Raw genomic sequence first — 18,804 nt, forward strand, 5'->3', positions numbered from 1 at the left:
CAACTATTAAGGGGCCAATGGTCCCCCAAGAGGGCCACAGGGCAGTTGGAGGGAACACAATGCTAGGCACAAAACAGATTTTGCTTTTTCTCGTACACGAAAACTCCGCGTTCACATTCCTTGATAAGGTTATTTCACAGGGTGTTTTCACTTTCTTGAGCATAAATTGTTTGAACATAATAGGATTTGAAATCTACCAAACAGTATAACGCTATAAATACTACTGTTATGACAAACAGGGAAAAATGAGTGCTGAACGCCCCCGGACGGGAGCTACTAGCCATATAAGGTTAGGGACCATTGCCTCACGCAAACGACCAAGCCAATGATTCTCAACTCTTCTTCCGTCGCCTAATTTAGTTACACAAAAAAAAAATTTGTCTCATTATTTTTTTTCATGCAAGCGAAACACTATTTTTCCTGAAATATAGACACTTCCGCGTTAATATTTGGAATACATACCCTGGAAATACATAATTCAAATACGTTCATTTGAAGTTTGCGCTTGTGTGGTCGTCGATTCCAACTTCACCCGTTCGCATTCCATGGACCATATTTGATTGATGGTGGTATATTTAGTATTCTTACATATAGTCCGTACTGAAGCATATGTAAATACAAAGTAACCTTTTAACTTGAACCAATGTGATTATGTTTCATTATCGGAGAATTTATTTGCTCAATACACATTCGACGTCTCAATGCACTTAGGAGTATGAGTTGTTGAACTTTTGGAACCGACTGATTTGAGGTATATTTCTCATGAGTAAATAACGTTCAATGGTGCGCTGGTGGTTATGACGAATGGTTAGAGTAGGCAAAATGGAAACGTCAATAATTATCTACAACAGTGGTTCCCAAACTTTTTAGAGTTGCGACTCACTATTTATTACCACAGCTTAGGGCGACCAACTTATCTTTTTATGACATAACACAGATCACAGCAATGGCTAATCATCGCAAAAGTACCGTGTTTCCTCGGAAATAAGACCTAATTTGAATTTTAAAAATGATTTCAATTAATTAAACCCTACTTTAAAATAAATTTAAAATGTGTGGGAGAGGAAAGGTTCAATGACCTGAGGTAAGGTGAAGATCACTCCACTATTCAACATTGTGTGATGTCACAATCACAATTATGATATTTGTCACTTGATTTTTGTATAAAAAATACAAATAAAAACAATGGATGTCGGTTTTTATATAATAACTTTTAAAAAATATCGTGATTTTCTACAATGTAATTTTATTTTTGATAAATGAACCCAAAAGACTTTTTCCAAAAAATAAAACCATAGTGTTATTCTTCAAAAGAAAATAAATCTAAATCCTGTCTAAATTTCGGGGAAACACGGCAAGAAGTGCACAAAACTGCTATGCGTAAAAAAGCCACATGGTCATTCGTTGTGCAAATTTTTGTTCCTTTGAGAAGATCGTAAAAAGGAAACTTTCATAGATTAGAATTTAATTTCTTTAGTTTTTTGAAAATTTACGTATTTGAGTCGCCGCTGATCCTAATAACCAGTATAATTAATCAAAGCTTTCTGATCTTTTCACGACCCACCAAAATATTTTTTGCGACCCACCAGTGGGTCGCGACCCATAGTTTGGAAACTGCTGCAGTCTACAATATGTTTTCACGAAAATGGTCTCATCGCATTAGTTACTACATTTCCTCGCCTATTCGCCAGTTCAGATGTAAGAATAGTTTACCAGTTTATTGTCTGTGTCTATGTACCTTTCCCCGACCATTGATCTCTGAAAGATTTTCCCTATAATTTTCAACGATGAATTTGAAAGTGTTTTGGGGAGTTGGCGCTGAAAAACTGGCTCACATGTTAAAATCTTTGTTAACTTATTGCTGATTTGTAATTGTTACGAAAATAAACAAGGAAATCGATGCTCAGAGAAACATCCATGGAACTTGACGGTGCGGGTAACTATAATGTGAATCATCTTGAGATGCCAGAAAGTTAAATTCTCTCACACAACATTAACCACACGGACTAATCAGCCGCGCGGTGGCAAGCGTGTTTCTGACGCTCAGTGCGATGTGCTAACATGAGTACTGCTGTACGTACGTCGTACACAAATGTGGCATATGATTAGTTTATTTGATTGGAGGCGGTGCCGTGGAAACCGACCAAATGTTACATTATTCACCCTGAGAAGGCGAGAGGTCTAGTATAATTTCGCGAATAATTATCCACCACACGATTTTAACCACCCAGGCTAATCAGCGATGCGACGGCAAGCGTGTTTCTGTCGTTTTGTTTGCGCCTCCGATCACTCAAATGTATATTGCCAGCGATAGTGGAATCTCTCGCTCTTCAAGTACAAGCCGCAGAGCCTTTGGTACAGTTAAAGTTAGAAATAAACAAATATGGCCCCGACTGCTATTTGAATGGCCTCCGCCGCAGCGTATGACAGCTTATTGTGAGGTTAGTGGATTTCTATCATTCTGTTACACTGTATCGGATGATGTTTTATTTGTTTAAAGTATTGGCGACTTTGGCGCCGTGATATTGTTTGAAGATATTTTTATTAGTTACTCGTCTATTTCCGATAAGCATGCCTTCTCTAACCGTAATTCCGATTACGTAAACTATCGTAGCGGTACTATGAATGCGTGTTACTTGTCCTTGAAGAAACCAGCGGTTATTTTCAAAAAGGTAGACTACTACCGTACCGGTACTATGTCGTAATATTACAACAATCAGCCGTTATTTCCGAATAATTATATTCGCCGTACCGGTACTATGTGTGCGTATGTCTTTTCCTATCGACTATTTAACAGACTTCCTCCACAATCAAGTTCATGGTATCTGATACAAATAAATGACAAGTCAGTCCCATAACCGACATGGGAGGTAACCGGCTGAAACGCCATCGTGCGCCAAACTGCAGTACCAGCATGCAATCCATTTTTTGTCAGTTTAGCCGAGGATTGAGGTGTGAGCTACTGCCATACAGGTATGCGCCCTGAGACGAAGTGATCGTAACTCTGCTTAGTACTGCCGTGAGTGAAAATGCAAAATACCAAGACGAACGCACCCCGGATGGGACTCGAACCCACAATCCCTGGCTTAGGAGGCCAATGCCTTATCCATTAGGCCACCGGGGCCGGCGCTTAGCCCCTTACTGTAACCACTGAAAAACTAATTATGTCTAGTTATGGAAATAATAGCCTTATACTTAATCTGATGTACCTCTTGTGATGTCGAAATGTAGTCCAGTTTGGGAACCCCTGATTTATAAAATAATTTATTTTGAACTCCGTCGTGGTGTTTGTGTGCCGATTTGCACATCTTAACTCTACTCGAAGTTTTGTCACTTTCTGAATTCCCCTTTTGTTTGTAATGTTTTTATGGGAAATCGAAATAAACTTACTTACTAAACTTATACTTAAGCAACAGTCTAAATTAATTCTCCCAAGAGCGGAAACCGCTATGAATCAAATTCTGTCGTCTGCTTTAACACATTTCATTGTTTGCTCATAATTCGTCTATAATGCAATTTCAACATCGTTGGTATTTGCACTTTATGGAGTTTATAATGAGCGATAGTGCGCGATGGATAGATAAGCTTACGAGATCGCAGTTGTAAACTCTGTGTGAAATATGAATTATTTGTGGTCGCTGGATAAGGGTTTCGGGTTCAAATTGTTGGCACATCAGGCTTAGTGTTCAAAACTCTTTGGCCGTCGCACCTATGCGGTTCCGTAAAGCTTTTCGAACAAAGCAAATTCTGTAAAATTTCGCCACCCAAGGACATGCTGAAATACCAAACGGCTTTTTGCTTAATGGCGAATTAAAATAATCATTTTTACATAATATTCACTTCCTGTACATATAAAATACAAAAAAAATTATTTGAAAATAAAATTAGTAATTTTTAGGTTTTTGTTGAAAAAGCAAGCGACCCAAGAAAATTTTTGGGCTACGCAGTTTTGGGTCAGTTGGGTTGGGGAACACTGCCGTAAAGGATAATACGGTAGATGCGAGAGGGTTGCTAGGCTCGTCGCCGAGCTAGGGTGTAGCTCGCTTTACAAGGCTTTCCCCACTGTCAAAAACATTGTTTAATTCAAATAACTAATTGATTATGAACAAGAGAGCTACGCACAAATATATGGACACGTTAGACCAGAGCGAATCAGTCCTTACCGGTACCTTTGACGCTACCGGTACCCTCAAAAAGTTCTGAATTTCCAGTAGCAAGAATTTTGCAGAATCAAAACGTACAGCCAGTCACGACACTGACTAAAATCCGTGTTCCCATGGATAAAAAATAATACAGCAAAATTTTAAACGAAATATCAAATTTCATAGAATTCACGCAAAATTTTAAAATAAATAAAAGTAATAGCCTTCTAGCGAAAAAATTAATCTTTAACCACTGAAAATTTCAAAGCAATTGGTCCAGTATTCGATGAGAAAAGCGACTTTTTAAAAACTTGTCAAAGAACAAGAACAACAACAACAACATAATATAACATAATATTGAAACGATCGTTACTAAACTTGTCCAATAACTAATCGACATGCAAGGTGGATGAAGGTCGTGATTCGCTATACGATGAGGGCATTAGGCTACCTTACCTAACCCAGAACACACTATAAGGCACAATTTATATACCTACTCCACTCTAACCATTAGCATTAAGTTTCATATCTCACCCAGTCGAGAACATACATCACTTCACCACCGATACGTTACAAAACACCTGGTCGCCTTCAAATTTTATTCATTTCATCACAAAAATGTTTATGGTATAAATGCTTCTTACCAGCGGATATGGCCGAGGTTGCAACACCTGGCTACAAGGATTGGTGCAGAACACGCATCAAGTTAATACACATCTGTTGGATTAACCAAACGAAAAAAAAAAAAACTTTAGGGATTTGTGGTTTTGGATCGCTCAAACTGAAAAATGGTCTTGGGGTAAATATAAATTTGTGTAAATTTGTTTAAAGTAAGGCCAGTATACCTTATTCAAAACTGAGAAATTTTGTTCAGTGTTATGTTATTTGCATCAATAAATATTGATACGAATGTGTTGGTTGAATAACTTTCAAACTTGACTAATTGAAAAACGCGCACCAACCACCAGAAAACGTGCAGAAACAGTGAAAACCCGTCAAAAACCACTTAAAACCTTGCAAAAACAGCGAAAAACCGTGAAAACCCATCTAAAACCTCGTGCCCAGCATATCACTAAGATATAATATAGTAATAAATATATGCGAACCGGAATGATTCTGAATTTTCCAAAAAGTAGCTTCTTGGGCTTCATTGGTTGCTTGTTCGGAGTAAACGTATAAAAAAAACTTAAAAATATTTCTTTCATTTGTGAGCGTTACGACAAGATTAACTATGACGACTGTTAAATATTCAGTGTTACTAAAATTATTGGTTTCATTGAGTGTTTTCCTGAGTGAGTGCTTCTCGTATTAAAGTATTAAATCTTATTTGAGAGGATTGAACCACTTTTTCTGACATTTCCATTGTCAGAAAATATACCTTTATATATAAACATGCCAGAATGCGTTTTGGTAACTATCAGTTGTTGTTACGAAATATTATCTATCTTTATTGCCCAATGCCTTGATGGAAGTGAATTCGTATGCGTGTGACGCAACAATGCTGTGGCAAGAATTAAGATGACTATACTATTTGATTCAAGAGTCTTGCTGTATACTAACACAAATGTATTTTTGTAACGTTTTATCTGAGGAAGTCTGACCCCGGTCAGACGAAACGTTACAGAAATACATTTGTGTTAGTGTGCAGGAAGACGCTTGAATCAAATAGTATGCATTTGAAGATTGGCACTTGCAATTCTTCTGTCGATACTTTTCTCCAATTTATGTCGAAATCCCGGGCTTCGAGCAAACTTGTATGAGGATAAACGGCAAAACCGCCACAAATCGCAACATTCCACTGAACCACGTAATTCGGGAGGCACACGACCATAAATAGCAGATGACTGAAATGAATACTTTTTTGTTTTGTAAATAATGCTTCAAAAACCGCCTTTTATGATGCAATAATCGTCTATAAATCATAATTATTTACTCACTAAATATTCGCGCTTATCCCTTTATTAGCACATAATATGCTTGTGAATGATCGTTTCTACCAAACGGGAGAACAGGTTTTTGATTGATGGCATGTGCCGATATGAGTGCTACCGCCGAACGTTACATGGCGAAGATTTTTTCATATGTAAGCGTATTCATAATCTCGACTATCGTGTAGCAATTAATGAAAAAAAAATAGGCAAATAAAATGGCACGCCTTAGTGACAAAAATTTATGCGGAGTAAAGAAGGCACTTGTCTTTTAATATGAGATTTGTTGCGGTTTCATTGTATTAAAAATTTGGACCTTCAGAAGTATGCGCACCAAGATGGCGCACAACCTGAACATAGTAGTGTGTACCGGTTAGGATTCAGGCTGTGCGACATCTTGGTGCGCATACTTCTGCAGCACCAAAAATTTTGCTTTGTGAAAAAATTATTTTGTAATTATTGGCTCAATGTGTAATGTGACAAATACAAATCAGAAAGATTCAGTCATTTCATGTTCTGGGTTAAGACGCGAAAAACCTATTACACAAATCATTACCAAAAGCAGATTTTATTTGCTACCTTAATTATAAAGAACCTTAAAACTTCAATCAATATAACAAGAGAGCTATGCTCAAATATATGGACACGTAGCGCCACCCAATGGCAATAATTTTGATGACGTCATAGCGAAAAAAAAAGTAATAGCCTTCTGGAGAAAAATTTTATCTTTAACCACTGAAAATTTCAAAGCAATTGGTCCAGTATTCGAAGAGAAAAGCGATTTTTTAAAAATGGAGACGGAGACAAATAACAATAACAACAAAATTTTGAAACGATCGTTATGTCCACTTCGTGTCCAATTATAAAACATTAGGGCCAGAAGTGCAGAATCGGAAAGACCTGTCTTTTCAAAACACAGTTACAGTTGTCTTAGCTTCCTATAGTAGTAGTTGCCGCTTTTCAGAATCTTGTTCACAGGTGAACATATGAAAAACGCCGTATACAAAAACAGTTTTACGCCGACCAGCAAATGCTAAAAATATTTAATGAAACAACATTGTTGGCGCCTTGCTGTCCTTGACCATTTTGAACTGTTGCCCAACAGACAACTGACTAATTCAGGATGTTTTTCGCTCGAGTATTTTCATCATCGATTGGTTCCTAGTGTTTAGGAATGATACCATCTTTGGACACGTGGTTGGCGAAAATAGAAATAAACTTTTCTGTAAATAACTATTATAGAAATTATCGTTCCATTCGTTATGTGGTGTTTCCACACATTTACCGACTCAAGTATGATGTAGTAATACACCTGACATTGGCGAACTAGGGCCCACGGGTGGTCAAATCCGGGCCATTGGATGATTCAATCGGCCCCCCGTGATCAGGGGCGTAGCCAAAAAATTTCAAAGGGGGGGAGTTGAGGATCTGGATTTTTTTTGCCAAGTTAGATCGAAACGGCTAGCGGGTCCGATCGAACGCTGGAATACGCGTGTTTTTAGTAGTCTTAGGGGTCTAAAAAGCATTTCAAGCTACGGAAAATTGCCATCTATGATACAGAAAAATGATTTTATTTTTTTTACATTTCAAAAAGGGGGGGGGGGGGTCGACCCACAAAACCACCCCCCTGGCTACGCCACTGCCCCTGATGCTGCACGTGTTCTTGTAAATAATACGATATCCGTCACCACTCACCACTATAACACAAATCATTTACGTAACACTTACATGGCCCGCCAGTCTGAATGGGCAAAATTTTGACCCTACTTCGAAAATCTTGTCCATACTTTTATACACGTTACGAAGATAAATTGCCAATAAATTCATATGTGAGACGTTTATTTAAGTTAGAATAGCTATTTTATCAACTCGAATCCACAGATTTCGTTTCCGGTGATGCGAGCTTCTAGAGCAGTGCTCTTCAACAGGGGTTCCGCGGAACCCTAGGGTTCCGCAACACATGCAGTGGGGTTCCGTAAGTCTATAGGGTTCCTTAGGGGTTCCGCGTAAAGGAAGAATTGACTGCTGAGCCAGTAAAGTTGCAAAAAATGATTATTCTTTGTTTCCGTTTTTGGATGAATTTCTAAGTGCGCAACAGCAAGAAGGACTCTTAGATATCTGCAATGATATTAATTCGGAGAAAACCTTCGAAAAACATGGAAAGGAATATTTTTTGGGTACAACCGTTGCAAAATAAGCATTAAAACTTCTGTGTCAATTTCCCAATACCTATTTGTGTAAATTAGCATTTTCTGCATTAACAACTATTAAAAACAAAAAAGAAGTTTTAAAAGAGTGTAGACATGAGTATGAGAATTGCTTTGAGCGCCGTGGAGCCACGATTCAAGAAGATTGCAAAGGAAATGCAAGAACAACCTAGTCATTGGAGTTCACGCTTGTTACCTTTCTTTCTGTTTCGTTGTTGAAGTAGAGATATTTGAATTACAAATATTTCGTGTTACGAGTATTTCGTGTTAATTTTCATTTTTGTTATTTGGGGTTCCGTAAAAAATGATATCAGGGGTTCCGCAATAACAAAAAGGTTGAAGAGCACTGTTCTAGAGCCAACTCTTGAATACCCGCGTTTTCCGACCCGCTGGCTGTTCCGATGGCAATTAGATATTCCTTGCTACGTACCTATTTATGGGTATTACCAAAAGTGTTTTTTCGGTCCCAATACTGTTCTTTCGGACGACAATCCAATCACAGGGTCCGCACATTGTTAATTTCCCCGCGTCTGTGAAGAGACGTCTGATCGGAGTAATAATTATAAGAACACAAAAGAGAAATCAGACTTGAGTCAGCTCTAATTATTTCCTGCTTTTCATTTTCACACGATTCGTGATTTGAATGTGTCAACATTGGGGAATGGCAGTTGAAGTCAAAATTTACAATCAGTACTTCTAACTCCTGTTGAATCCAACCGATTGTGGTGAATATATGAGAACCTTTTCCAGTTATCCCCCCTAATATATAAATACTCACACTCACATCTCATCAATTTATTACCCATTTAGTGGGGGGAGGGGGGGGGTCTGATTATGGGGACATCATTTTGTTACTGTCAACCCCAATCCCCCCCCCCCTCCTCGATAACTTTCTGAGTAATTTTCTTCAAATTTGTTCTGATTCAATTAGTGTATCGTAAATCACAACCTAACTTATAATTAACGAACACAAATGGAAAAATTCTGTTGTAGCGGTGAAATCAAAAACGTTTATGCCTCAACATAATATATTTAGGGTGCAAAGTTCAAGTTGAATACGTAATTCTTAAAAATGTTTCCAAGGTCACAGTAACCGCTTACTTGTAATTATTATGGAACAATTCAGGTTGTTAAGCGAGTGGTTTTAGATTGTGGCGTCATAAAACGCAATTTGGACGTAGGCTATCTGTTCGTTGATCGATTGCACTCGTACTTTTGCGGTGTTTCGATTTTGGCGTAGTGCGTTGCGGCAGACCGCGTTTGAGACAGATTTTGTCCATTTCAAACGTGGACTGTGATTAAATATGCTCTTAGCGGGATAATCTTGCTTGGCTGTGTTGTTCAAAGTCTAGGCAAAGAGTTCACCGGTCGCGTGCGTGATTTTGTTGTTTTTCAAATTCTGATTTCTATCTATGAACTGTTATGTCATAGACTTGTTGTCATTCGCGTGATTGTTCACTGTATATTAGTCATTGTTTACAACAGTCGTCTGCCAACTACTGTCTGTGACGTAATACTGCTACATTTTCTCATGCCAATTGTGATGAGTCAATAACAAAAGCCATTCATCTGTTCTATGGTTTCCCGAGGTAGAATTGAACAAATTATTGTTTCAATATCAGGAGGAGTATAAACCAACCTTTTTCGCAGGCGGGCCAGATCTCCATAGGTTCTCAAATTACCCCATATGGTGCCCCCGGGCAGGGGCGTAGCCAAAAAGTTTCAGAAGGGGGGGTTCTGAATTTTTTTGCCAAGTTAGATCGAAACTGCTAGCGGGTCCGATCGAACGCTTGAATACGCGTGTTTTTATTAGTCTTGGGGTCTAAAAAGCATTTCAAGCTACGGAAAATTGCTATCTATGATACAGAAAAATAATTTCATTTTTTTACATTTAAAAAGGGGGGGGGGGGTCGACTCGCAAAACCACCCCCCTGGCTACGCCACTGCCCCTGGGCTACGTCAGGGGCTCCGCGAGCTATTCGTTCACTTGACAAAATACTAAATATATTTTGAATACAAAGCAGCTAATACATCAGAGTCATTGAAAAAAGGGACCTCCTGAAGTATGCGCACCAATATGGCGCACAACCTGAACTCAGGTTGTGTACCAGGTTAGGCTTCAGGTTATGCGACATCTTAGTGCGCATACTTCAGGAGTACCGAATAAAGTAATTTTAGATTATTCAGTGACATTAATCGGAATAACGATGTGTTATTTGTTCTAATTTTTGTAAATTGATTTGCGGGGCTCCGTGGATAATAGTCAATCTCTTCACGGGCTCCATAACACCAAAAGTTTGAGAAACTCTTGTTATTAACCACAGCACAACACGCCCAATTGGAAAACAGAAAACGATGATTTTTTTTCAAGATTTTCAATGACTTCAAGACACATTGTATCAAGAAAATGGAAATGTTGTAAAACAAAAGTCATAATGAGTTGGGTTGCGCGAGACTAACTCCCCATCCTTTCCTTATGCCTTTATGGTAGTGGATCCGTATGCGTATAATGTAGCAGGAATAAATATGACCATAGTACGCGAGTCCAGCTGCCCACGAACGCAAACGTATTTCTGTGTTTTACAGAATTGAGTAGTGAAAACAAAAGACGTTTGCTTTTAACTAAGTCACTGTCATTTATCACGTCTTACCAAAAATTAGCGGCCAAAGTCCGGGACATATACTTTTCTTCTGTCGGCGTTTTTATTTCTTTTGTAGCGTTTTAACGCGGAAAGCTATCGTGGCTAATATTTTAGGATGAATAGAAAAATATAAATAATTATCGATGACGACGCCTTACTTTAAGACAATAGAATGCGCGACTAATACTTTTATTTTGTAGGCGCCCAGCCTTTTATGCGGAGATTAAATTTTTCGGGATAATTGTGGTGCCGATTTAACAATCATCACTTTATCTAAAATGCCAGAAATATGGAACCCATTTAGTTTTTAATGTGATAAACGACACTATAACAGGCATTCTCATAGATAACACTTTCTGATATGAGACTTCGGGCTCCCGAAGTATGCGAACCAAGATGGCGGACATCGGAACGTAAAAAGTGTACTAGGTTAGGGTTAGGCCATAATTTTAGGTATAAATACTACGGGAGGCTCTTGGCTAGTCTTCGAACTGATAATAGGACTAAAATAAGGAAAATTGGAAAAAAAATTATCGCCTAACCCTAACCTGTTACCCATGTTACGTTCCGATGTCTGCCATCTTGGTTCGCATACTTCTTTGAACCCAGACATAACGACCTGCTTATTTGTATCGGCAGCGACAGGGTCGCAGTCATTAATTTTTAAAAAAATATATGCACATCAAGATGTCGCACAATCTTAACCCTAGCCTGGTACACATACACACTATGTTCAGGTTGTGCGACATCTTGGTGCGCATACTTCGGGAGGTCTAAAAAGTGTGTGTGTGTCTGGGGGGTTTTAACATTTGCTATTGTCAAGATAGACCGCAACAGTTAGCGAGTCCGTCCGGAAAACTTGACTTTTCGAGGAATCTTTAGGGTTTAAAAAGCGTTTCAAGCCACAGAAATTCCTATGTATGGTACAGATTAAAAAAAAAAATAAGGGAGGGGGGGGGGTGATCGTATTTTGATTAATGATTTATATTGCTTACGGCGAATTCTGGTCTGGACTCAAGTTGTCATCAAGAGAGATAATGTGAGAGAGCGATCAATCAACGAATATTGTACTTTTCGTTTACTTCAAAGGATGCCGCATACAATGTCATATATCATGATGGCTGACGATACAACACAGTATAATCTTGCCCTAAATATCTCACAGCTTTTTTCCATGTACGTGTACTATGTACGTATGACTATCAAGGAAAAACACGCCTGCTATCGATATTCTTTCTCCAAATGAACCAACCGAGATAGATGAAAATGCGCGATTGTATACCTTGGATAACTTCAACAGCGAAGTGAGTGTCTGGCTGTATTTATCTAGCATTCTTCAGTGCAAAAGGCACGAATGAGCGTCGTATTACGTCATTATGCAAAAAAAATGATTTCCCCACCCCACTATTTTAGGATGGCTACCTTTTTTACTTTGTTCTGGATATAATAAATACTGTATATGTCTTGGTTTGGAGATACATTTCGTAAAATGAAAATGGTCTGAAAGATTCAAATACCAGCGAACATGAAAACCCGAATTATAGACTATAGAGAAAAGGCCCAAAAGACTAAACATAATTGAATTCGCATTACACCATGAGAAGGCGTCATAATGACAGGAAATTATGTCCGTTAATGCGTTTAATACACAATTTTTATCCATTATCACTGATCAAAACGCTGATTACATTCCAAGATAATTTTTGTAAAAGATAATTTCTGTTATCAGACATCAAAGTGTAAGAACATCTGTTGTATTGTAGCTGTTTTTTGATCTTTCACGTATTTTCTAAAAAGTCCGACGTAATGCGTGAAACCGCCACCTTCTGGTCACTTTCGGCGTTGCCAGATAATAATAAGGCAAAATCAGTATTTTTAGTGGAATTTTATGGCTGGGCTACTCAAGCGGCGGTCCGAATCCGGACCTTACGAGTATTTGATTCGGACCGCATTCTTTATTTCGGATCATTTGCTCTACTTTGGATATGTGAAGGTTCCCTTTTATATTTTGCATGACTCCATTATTTTTAAAGGTTATTCTATAATTTTCTTATATTTGCACCTGACAACATATGAAAAGATCTGTAATGCTGAGGAAATGCGCGTTTAAAAATGTCAAAATATTATATCTGTAATGGCCGGACCCTAGTAATTTTTAAGTTTGTTTACGGATCTTTGGAAAAAATAGTTGATAATCTATGTTTTATGGGATCAAATCTCTATAATATCTACGCTGCTGTTTTTATTATATTTAAGGTATTTTCCGACGTAATGCGTGAAACCGCCACCTTCTGGTCATTTTCATGGTTGCCAGATAATAATAAGGAAAAATCAGTAAGTTTAGTGAAATTTTATGGGATCAAAATTCTATAATATCTACGCTGTTTTTCGATCTTTTGCGTATTTTAAAAAAATTCCGACGTAATGCGTGAAACCGCCAACTTCTGGTCACTTTCAGTGTTTCCAGATGATTAGAAAAAATTCGATATTTTTTAAAGCGTTTATGAGAACACAAACTCTCGTATGCCTCAATGAAACTGCCCTGATGAAGTTTGTTTATATAAAACAATAAAACCATTACACGATTTATTATTATTATCAATTTTATCTTCTAATTACTTAGTATTCCGCGAGGCGAGATAAAAAGCGTAAGTATTCCGGGGAAAAAAAAACTTGAGAAACCCTGGTATAGATAGAACATAGTTTATGAAACTTGGAGCCGTTTGCTGGGGGAGCAAGAACCTTCACTAAGTATCATCCGTCACGACGACATTATCTGAAGTAAATTGACAATGGTTCGGTCAATTCTTTGGCTTTAATTCATTTATACTTCACTTTCGTATTTGAAAAGCCTCCTTCAGAGTGAAGTCTGGGAAAATAATTAATAACTCGGCCAAGTCAATATAATACTAATAACTTTACCAATTTAAGAAAATCATTCATAATCAAATGACCTCTGACCCTTCTGAAACGGAAATACCTCACGAAACCCGGAATTTGCTAAACATATCCCAAGTACAAGGATTAATAGCACGGCCCATGTTAATATAATATTTTCACCAATTCAAGAAAATCATTACAACCAAATGACCTTTGACCCTTTTGAACGGAAACAACTCTCGAAACCGGAATTTGATAAACATATCCCAAAACAATTCAAAATATTCTCTTGTTCGCCTGGACAAATATTATCCCGTCTATCACGGAACATACTTTATATCATAACGGGCCTATACTACATCGATTACATATGGCCCATGCCTCTTCGATATTGTCTACGCATGGTCCAATTTTCTTACATTAAAAAAGATATTTCGCTTAAGTGCTTGAATGAATATGCTTTTAATAAGCCTTGATAAATATTGACGAACATGGGCGTGTCACAGGTTGTCTGGTAGAATCGTAATGAGCGGGAATATACTGATAAAATGTTTGATTAGCTGTCATTAGAATGTAGTGCTAACGTGACTTTGGTCTCGTTGGAATCTGAGCTCGATTTGTGATTAATGCGTTAATATATGCCACGGGTCGGCAACCTTTAGCTTTGAAAGAGCCATTCGCATCCTTCCCGTTAAACCTAGGATTCTAGTTATTACTAAGAAAGAGCCTAATAAATTACGAAAAGAAAAAGAAAAAGTTTGTTTTGACAGATCTGAATCGCCTTAATGCGACCTATTTTTACCGCTCCCGACTTATACCGGCTGTGATGTGTAATTAGTGAGTAGTAAACGACTTTATGCTCCCGACTTTCATTGAATCCCCACTGCTTTAAACGAAAGGCGCTCCCTAAGTATTTGTACCAAGATGGTGCACAACCTGAACATAGTATGTGTACCAAGTTAGAGTTGTTCAGGATGTGCGTCATGTCGCATGCGGTTCCGACTGTAGTTTTGAGCTTAACTGTGTTTGCATCCCGAATTAAAAGTGTCGAAAACAAATCCCATCCCCAGTGTCTCACCTAAGACGAAATGTAGCATTTCCGGATCAGAAAGAACCTGTTTTAGGTCTCATCGCGTACTCAATTTTGATCATTATTATTTTTCTTTCTAGGCGACGACCAATTAGGTGATGTTGACTTATCTCAGTCAGATAATTCTTGCTCTTTGTTAGATATTGATCTCTACCGTGAGCTCACTAACTCAAGGTTTTAGAACCCTCCATGTAAATTTCAAATATGGCATGTTAAAATCTTTAAATTATGCTCAATTTTGAACATTTCTCGATTACAGAACAATTTCAGATATTATGCTAAATTTCATTCATTTTCACTTTCTTTTCAGACGACGACCGATTTGCTGATGACATATCTGAATGTAGAACTGACAGTCATGAAGTCTTGCACGACCCAGCCAGACGCGTCCTGGAGACTGTACCACTCGGAGGACATACGGGAACTCTATGTGATTCGACCCTGACACCAGGATGGTACAGGTTTTCCCTCGATGGAAGAGCAGCCGATATGGCGGGCGAATGCATGCTGGTAGGTCAAATGATACAGGGTGTCAATAAAATCCCTTTACAATTTCAATTTTGTTATGAAGTCAGTTCTCAACATATCTTAACCAGGTTTGTTGTTTTTTAATCAGTAAGTATTCAAGTATTTTCACTTCATTTAGTACATCTATGAGGCCCAAAACAATATATGGTATCGATAAATTCCCTTTGCAATTTGAAACATTTTAAGACCTCTTGGGCACCCTATATATCTTTATATAAAGGTGGCTGGTTGTACAGCTCCCTTTGAAGTTAAAAGGCACGAAAAGATAGTGTGAAAATAGTGATAGTGATAGTGTGATAGTGTTTTGAGATTTTAATTTTCAATATGCTTCTTTTACTCGACATTCAAAGGTCTTCTTTGTAAAGGTCTTCTTCTTAAGTTCGATGTTATAAATCTTTGATTTTCGGGAAACTTTCAGCCTAACCAATGTGGGACATCGACCCCAATCTGGCTTCGCGCCAAAAAGAACGAATCAATCGAGACATATGACGACAGACCTGTGTTGCCAGGAAAACACCAATCAAAATCCATCATGGCTTGTGTATCTGTCCAATCAGATTGCTGCGCTCATCTTGTGCCAGTTCAAGTCCGGAACTGCGGGGAATACTTTGTTTATTTCCTGTGGATAACAAAACCTGTGAAGGAAGCTGTAGCTTGCCCTTCCTTCTGTGCGGAGAGCAAGGCTGCAACAACAAGAAAAGGTAAATTGTATCTTTTATATCTGACATGGGTACAGTACGGTCCGCGGCTCAATTCTGCATGCATCACATATAGCAATCTTTATGTTATTGAAATCTGTATGGAGCAATAGGCTTGTTAGATTGTGATTGCGGTCTGTGTAAGTTGGATTTTAGGTCGCCACAGTTACACACTTAAATCGCCAGCCATCCTATGTAGGCAAATTTTTTTGGCCTTGCCCACCCCTGAAAAAATTTTTTGTTTGTATTTTGCTCCCAATATGCCGTGATAATCTAATTAATCACAAATGATTTTAAATGCACCAGTACAATCAGAAATTAGGGTTAGAAGATGAATGCCAATCGCTGTTTCAATGGCGATTCTGAATTGAACATACGTCATCGTTCTGACGTCATCAGACTTCGATTTGAAAAAGAATGTTGTATTTCGTATGTGAGTTATTCCATATGTCCAATATTAAACAGTTATATTCCTCAAGTACTTCAAACTAATAGAATAAATATTTACATGTCTGTCGTATCAAAATATGCATACGTCATCACTCTGGCGTCATCTCCCTAAGTTTTCACAAAGAGATGTATTTCATATGTTTTCAAATGATATATCGACATCTTTGTATTATCGCCGACATCGAGTAATTTGTGATTAAACCTTGCAACGCAGCTGGCGAGAATCACCTGGTGTTGTCGAGCTAAGGCTACCTTATTGTTGATAACAAACTTTAAAGCTATTTGAGTTTTTCTCATAATGCGATTTCTCAGTATTATTTCCACTTATGGGCGTTGGAAGATATTATACATTTCGTGTGTCCAAGCTTGTCCGGATATCTGCCGGATTTATCGGATAATCCTAATTACGCTCCAACCACAATCGCATTATCACGATGAACTTTGGAGAAATTGTGTAAAATTTCGCTGCTATTGTTATCTGATCTCGACCGCCACTTGTAAACAAATAAGTTTTCATGTCTGTGGTTTGATAGGTGGTCTAAGTTAGATAGCTGTACCAGGAGATCGGCATTTTTATGGTTAAATGCTTCTTACGTTACCGATGGAAGATGTACAAACCTTGTACATATGTCCATACAAAATAGGGTTTTATTATTATTATTTAGTTTTCGTGGTTTCTCTGGTATACTATTATAAAATGACTTTTCATGTTAAAGGGGTGACATGTGAATTTAAAGGAGTTACCTGCGGCTTAAAGGAGGTGACTCGTGCTTTTTTTTACAACAGACAATATAAAATGCACAACGTACGATGTACAAGCCCTGTACGAATGTTATGAATAAATATTCTGAATTCGCGTTTTTCCGCGTTCTGGAAGATCGGCGCTTTTGCGGTAAAACGCTTCTTATGCGAACGATGGACGATGTACAAAGACTTGCACAAATAATATGGTCTTGAACACTCTCCATGATCTGTTTGTCTGGCATACTAATTGGAAAATGACTTTCAATGTTAAAGGGGACGACACGTGAATTAAAGGGAGTTACCTCTGGATTAAAGGAGGTGACTTGTGCTGTAATTTTGTAATGTAAAAACAGCCAATATAAAGTTCACAAAGTACGAATTAAAAAGCCTTGTACGAGAGAATAAATATTTTAAATTCGCGTTTTTCCGATTATATGAGTACAAAGGGAACACGCTTGCTTTCGCTTGGGCGATTACAATGTGTGAGCTTGAATTAGGTATGGGGGGGGGGGGGGGGGGGGTTACATGGCGACCCCCTGACTACGACTATGGCTCAAGTGTACACAATTTTTATACCACTGACTGCGAACTTTGTATATACGAATGGCCGCGTGTCTAGAAGCTTTCCTCGTAACAAACCCATTCAGGTCTTTTGTACATATAAAAACCTTGAGGTACATTATTTATATTTTTATCTGAAAAAACAAAGCACAAGTCACTCTCTTTATTTCACGCGTCGCCCCCTTTAATTAACAAGTCACTTCCTTTAATTCACGAGTCGCCCCCTTTAATTAACAAGTCACTTCCTTTAATTCACGAGTCACCCCCTTCAATTAACACGTCACCCCCTTTAATTCGCGTGTCTCCCTCTTTATCAATACCAACAATCTCTAATTAGTGTACCAGACGGAAAGTGGGAAGTGTGTATTTCGTGTTCAGACACCCAAACAGGCACGAAATAATGCTTTTGCTTTGTTGTTCCTATAGCTTGTTATTCATCAATGCACATAGTACGATGTACGAAACCTTGTACGAATGTTAAGGATAAATATTTTGAATTCGTGTTTTTCCGATTATATGGGTATAAGGGGGGCGCGTTTGCCTTGGTCTGAACTCTGGACGATTACAATAGTAAGATAGATAGTTTATTCGAAAACTCCATAACAAACATAAATTTAAAATGGAGAATTCTGGAGGGCAAGCAAAACCTATAAAAAAGTTTAAAACATGAGAAGTATCTCATGTTCCCGCCTTTGACAAATAAAACAAAAAACACGATAGTATTACACGATACACGATAAGTGGTGCTCCCGAAGTATGCGAACCAAGATGGCGGACATCGGAACGTAACATGGGTAACAGGTTAGGGTTAGGTGATAATTTCTTTCCAATTTTCCTTATTTTAGTCCTATTATCAGTTCGAAGACTAGCCAAGAGCATCCCGTAGTATTTATACATAAAATCATGGCCTAACCCTAACCTAGTACACATATTA

General features: G+C 38.1%; 1 protein-coding gene and 1 non-coding gene across 2 annotated transcripts in view; one reads left to right on the top strand and one right to left on the bottom strand.

The window, feature by feature from the left end:
- Positions 1-18,804, top strand: part of LOC120336192 (uncharacterized) — a 108,970-nt gene that overhangs the window by 23,457 nt on the left and 66,709 nt on the right. The window contains exons 3-4 of the mRNA XM_078116246.1: positions 15,200-15,399; positions 15,836-16,118. Coding sequence (XP_077972372.1) covers positions 15,200-15,399; positions 15,836-16,118 — 483 coding nt within the window. The remainder of the gene's footprint in view (positions 1-15,199; positions 15,400-15,835; positions 16,119-18,804) is intronic.
- On the bottom strand, positions 3,052-3,124 carry Trnar-ccu (transfer RNA arginine (anticodon CCU)). The gene has a single exon. It is a non-coding gene; the product is annotated as a tRNA-Arg (tRNA).

Source organism: Styela clava, chromosome 1 (assembly GCF_964204865.1).
Source record: "Styela clava chromosome 1, kaStyClav1.hap1.2, whole genome shotgun sequence".
NCBI classification, from domain to species: Eukaryota; Metazoa; Chordata; class Ascidiacea; order Stolidobranchia; family Styelidae; genus Styela; species Styela clava.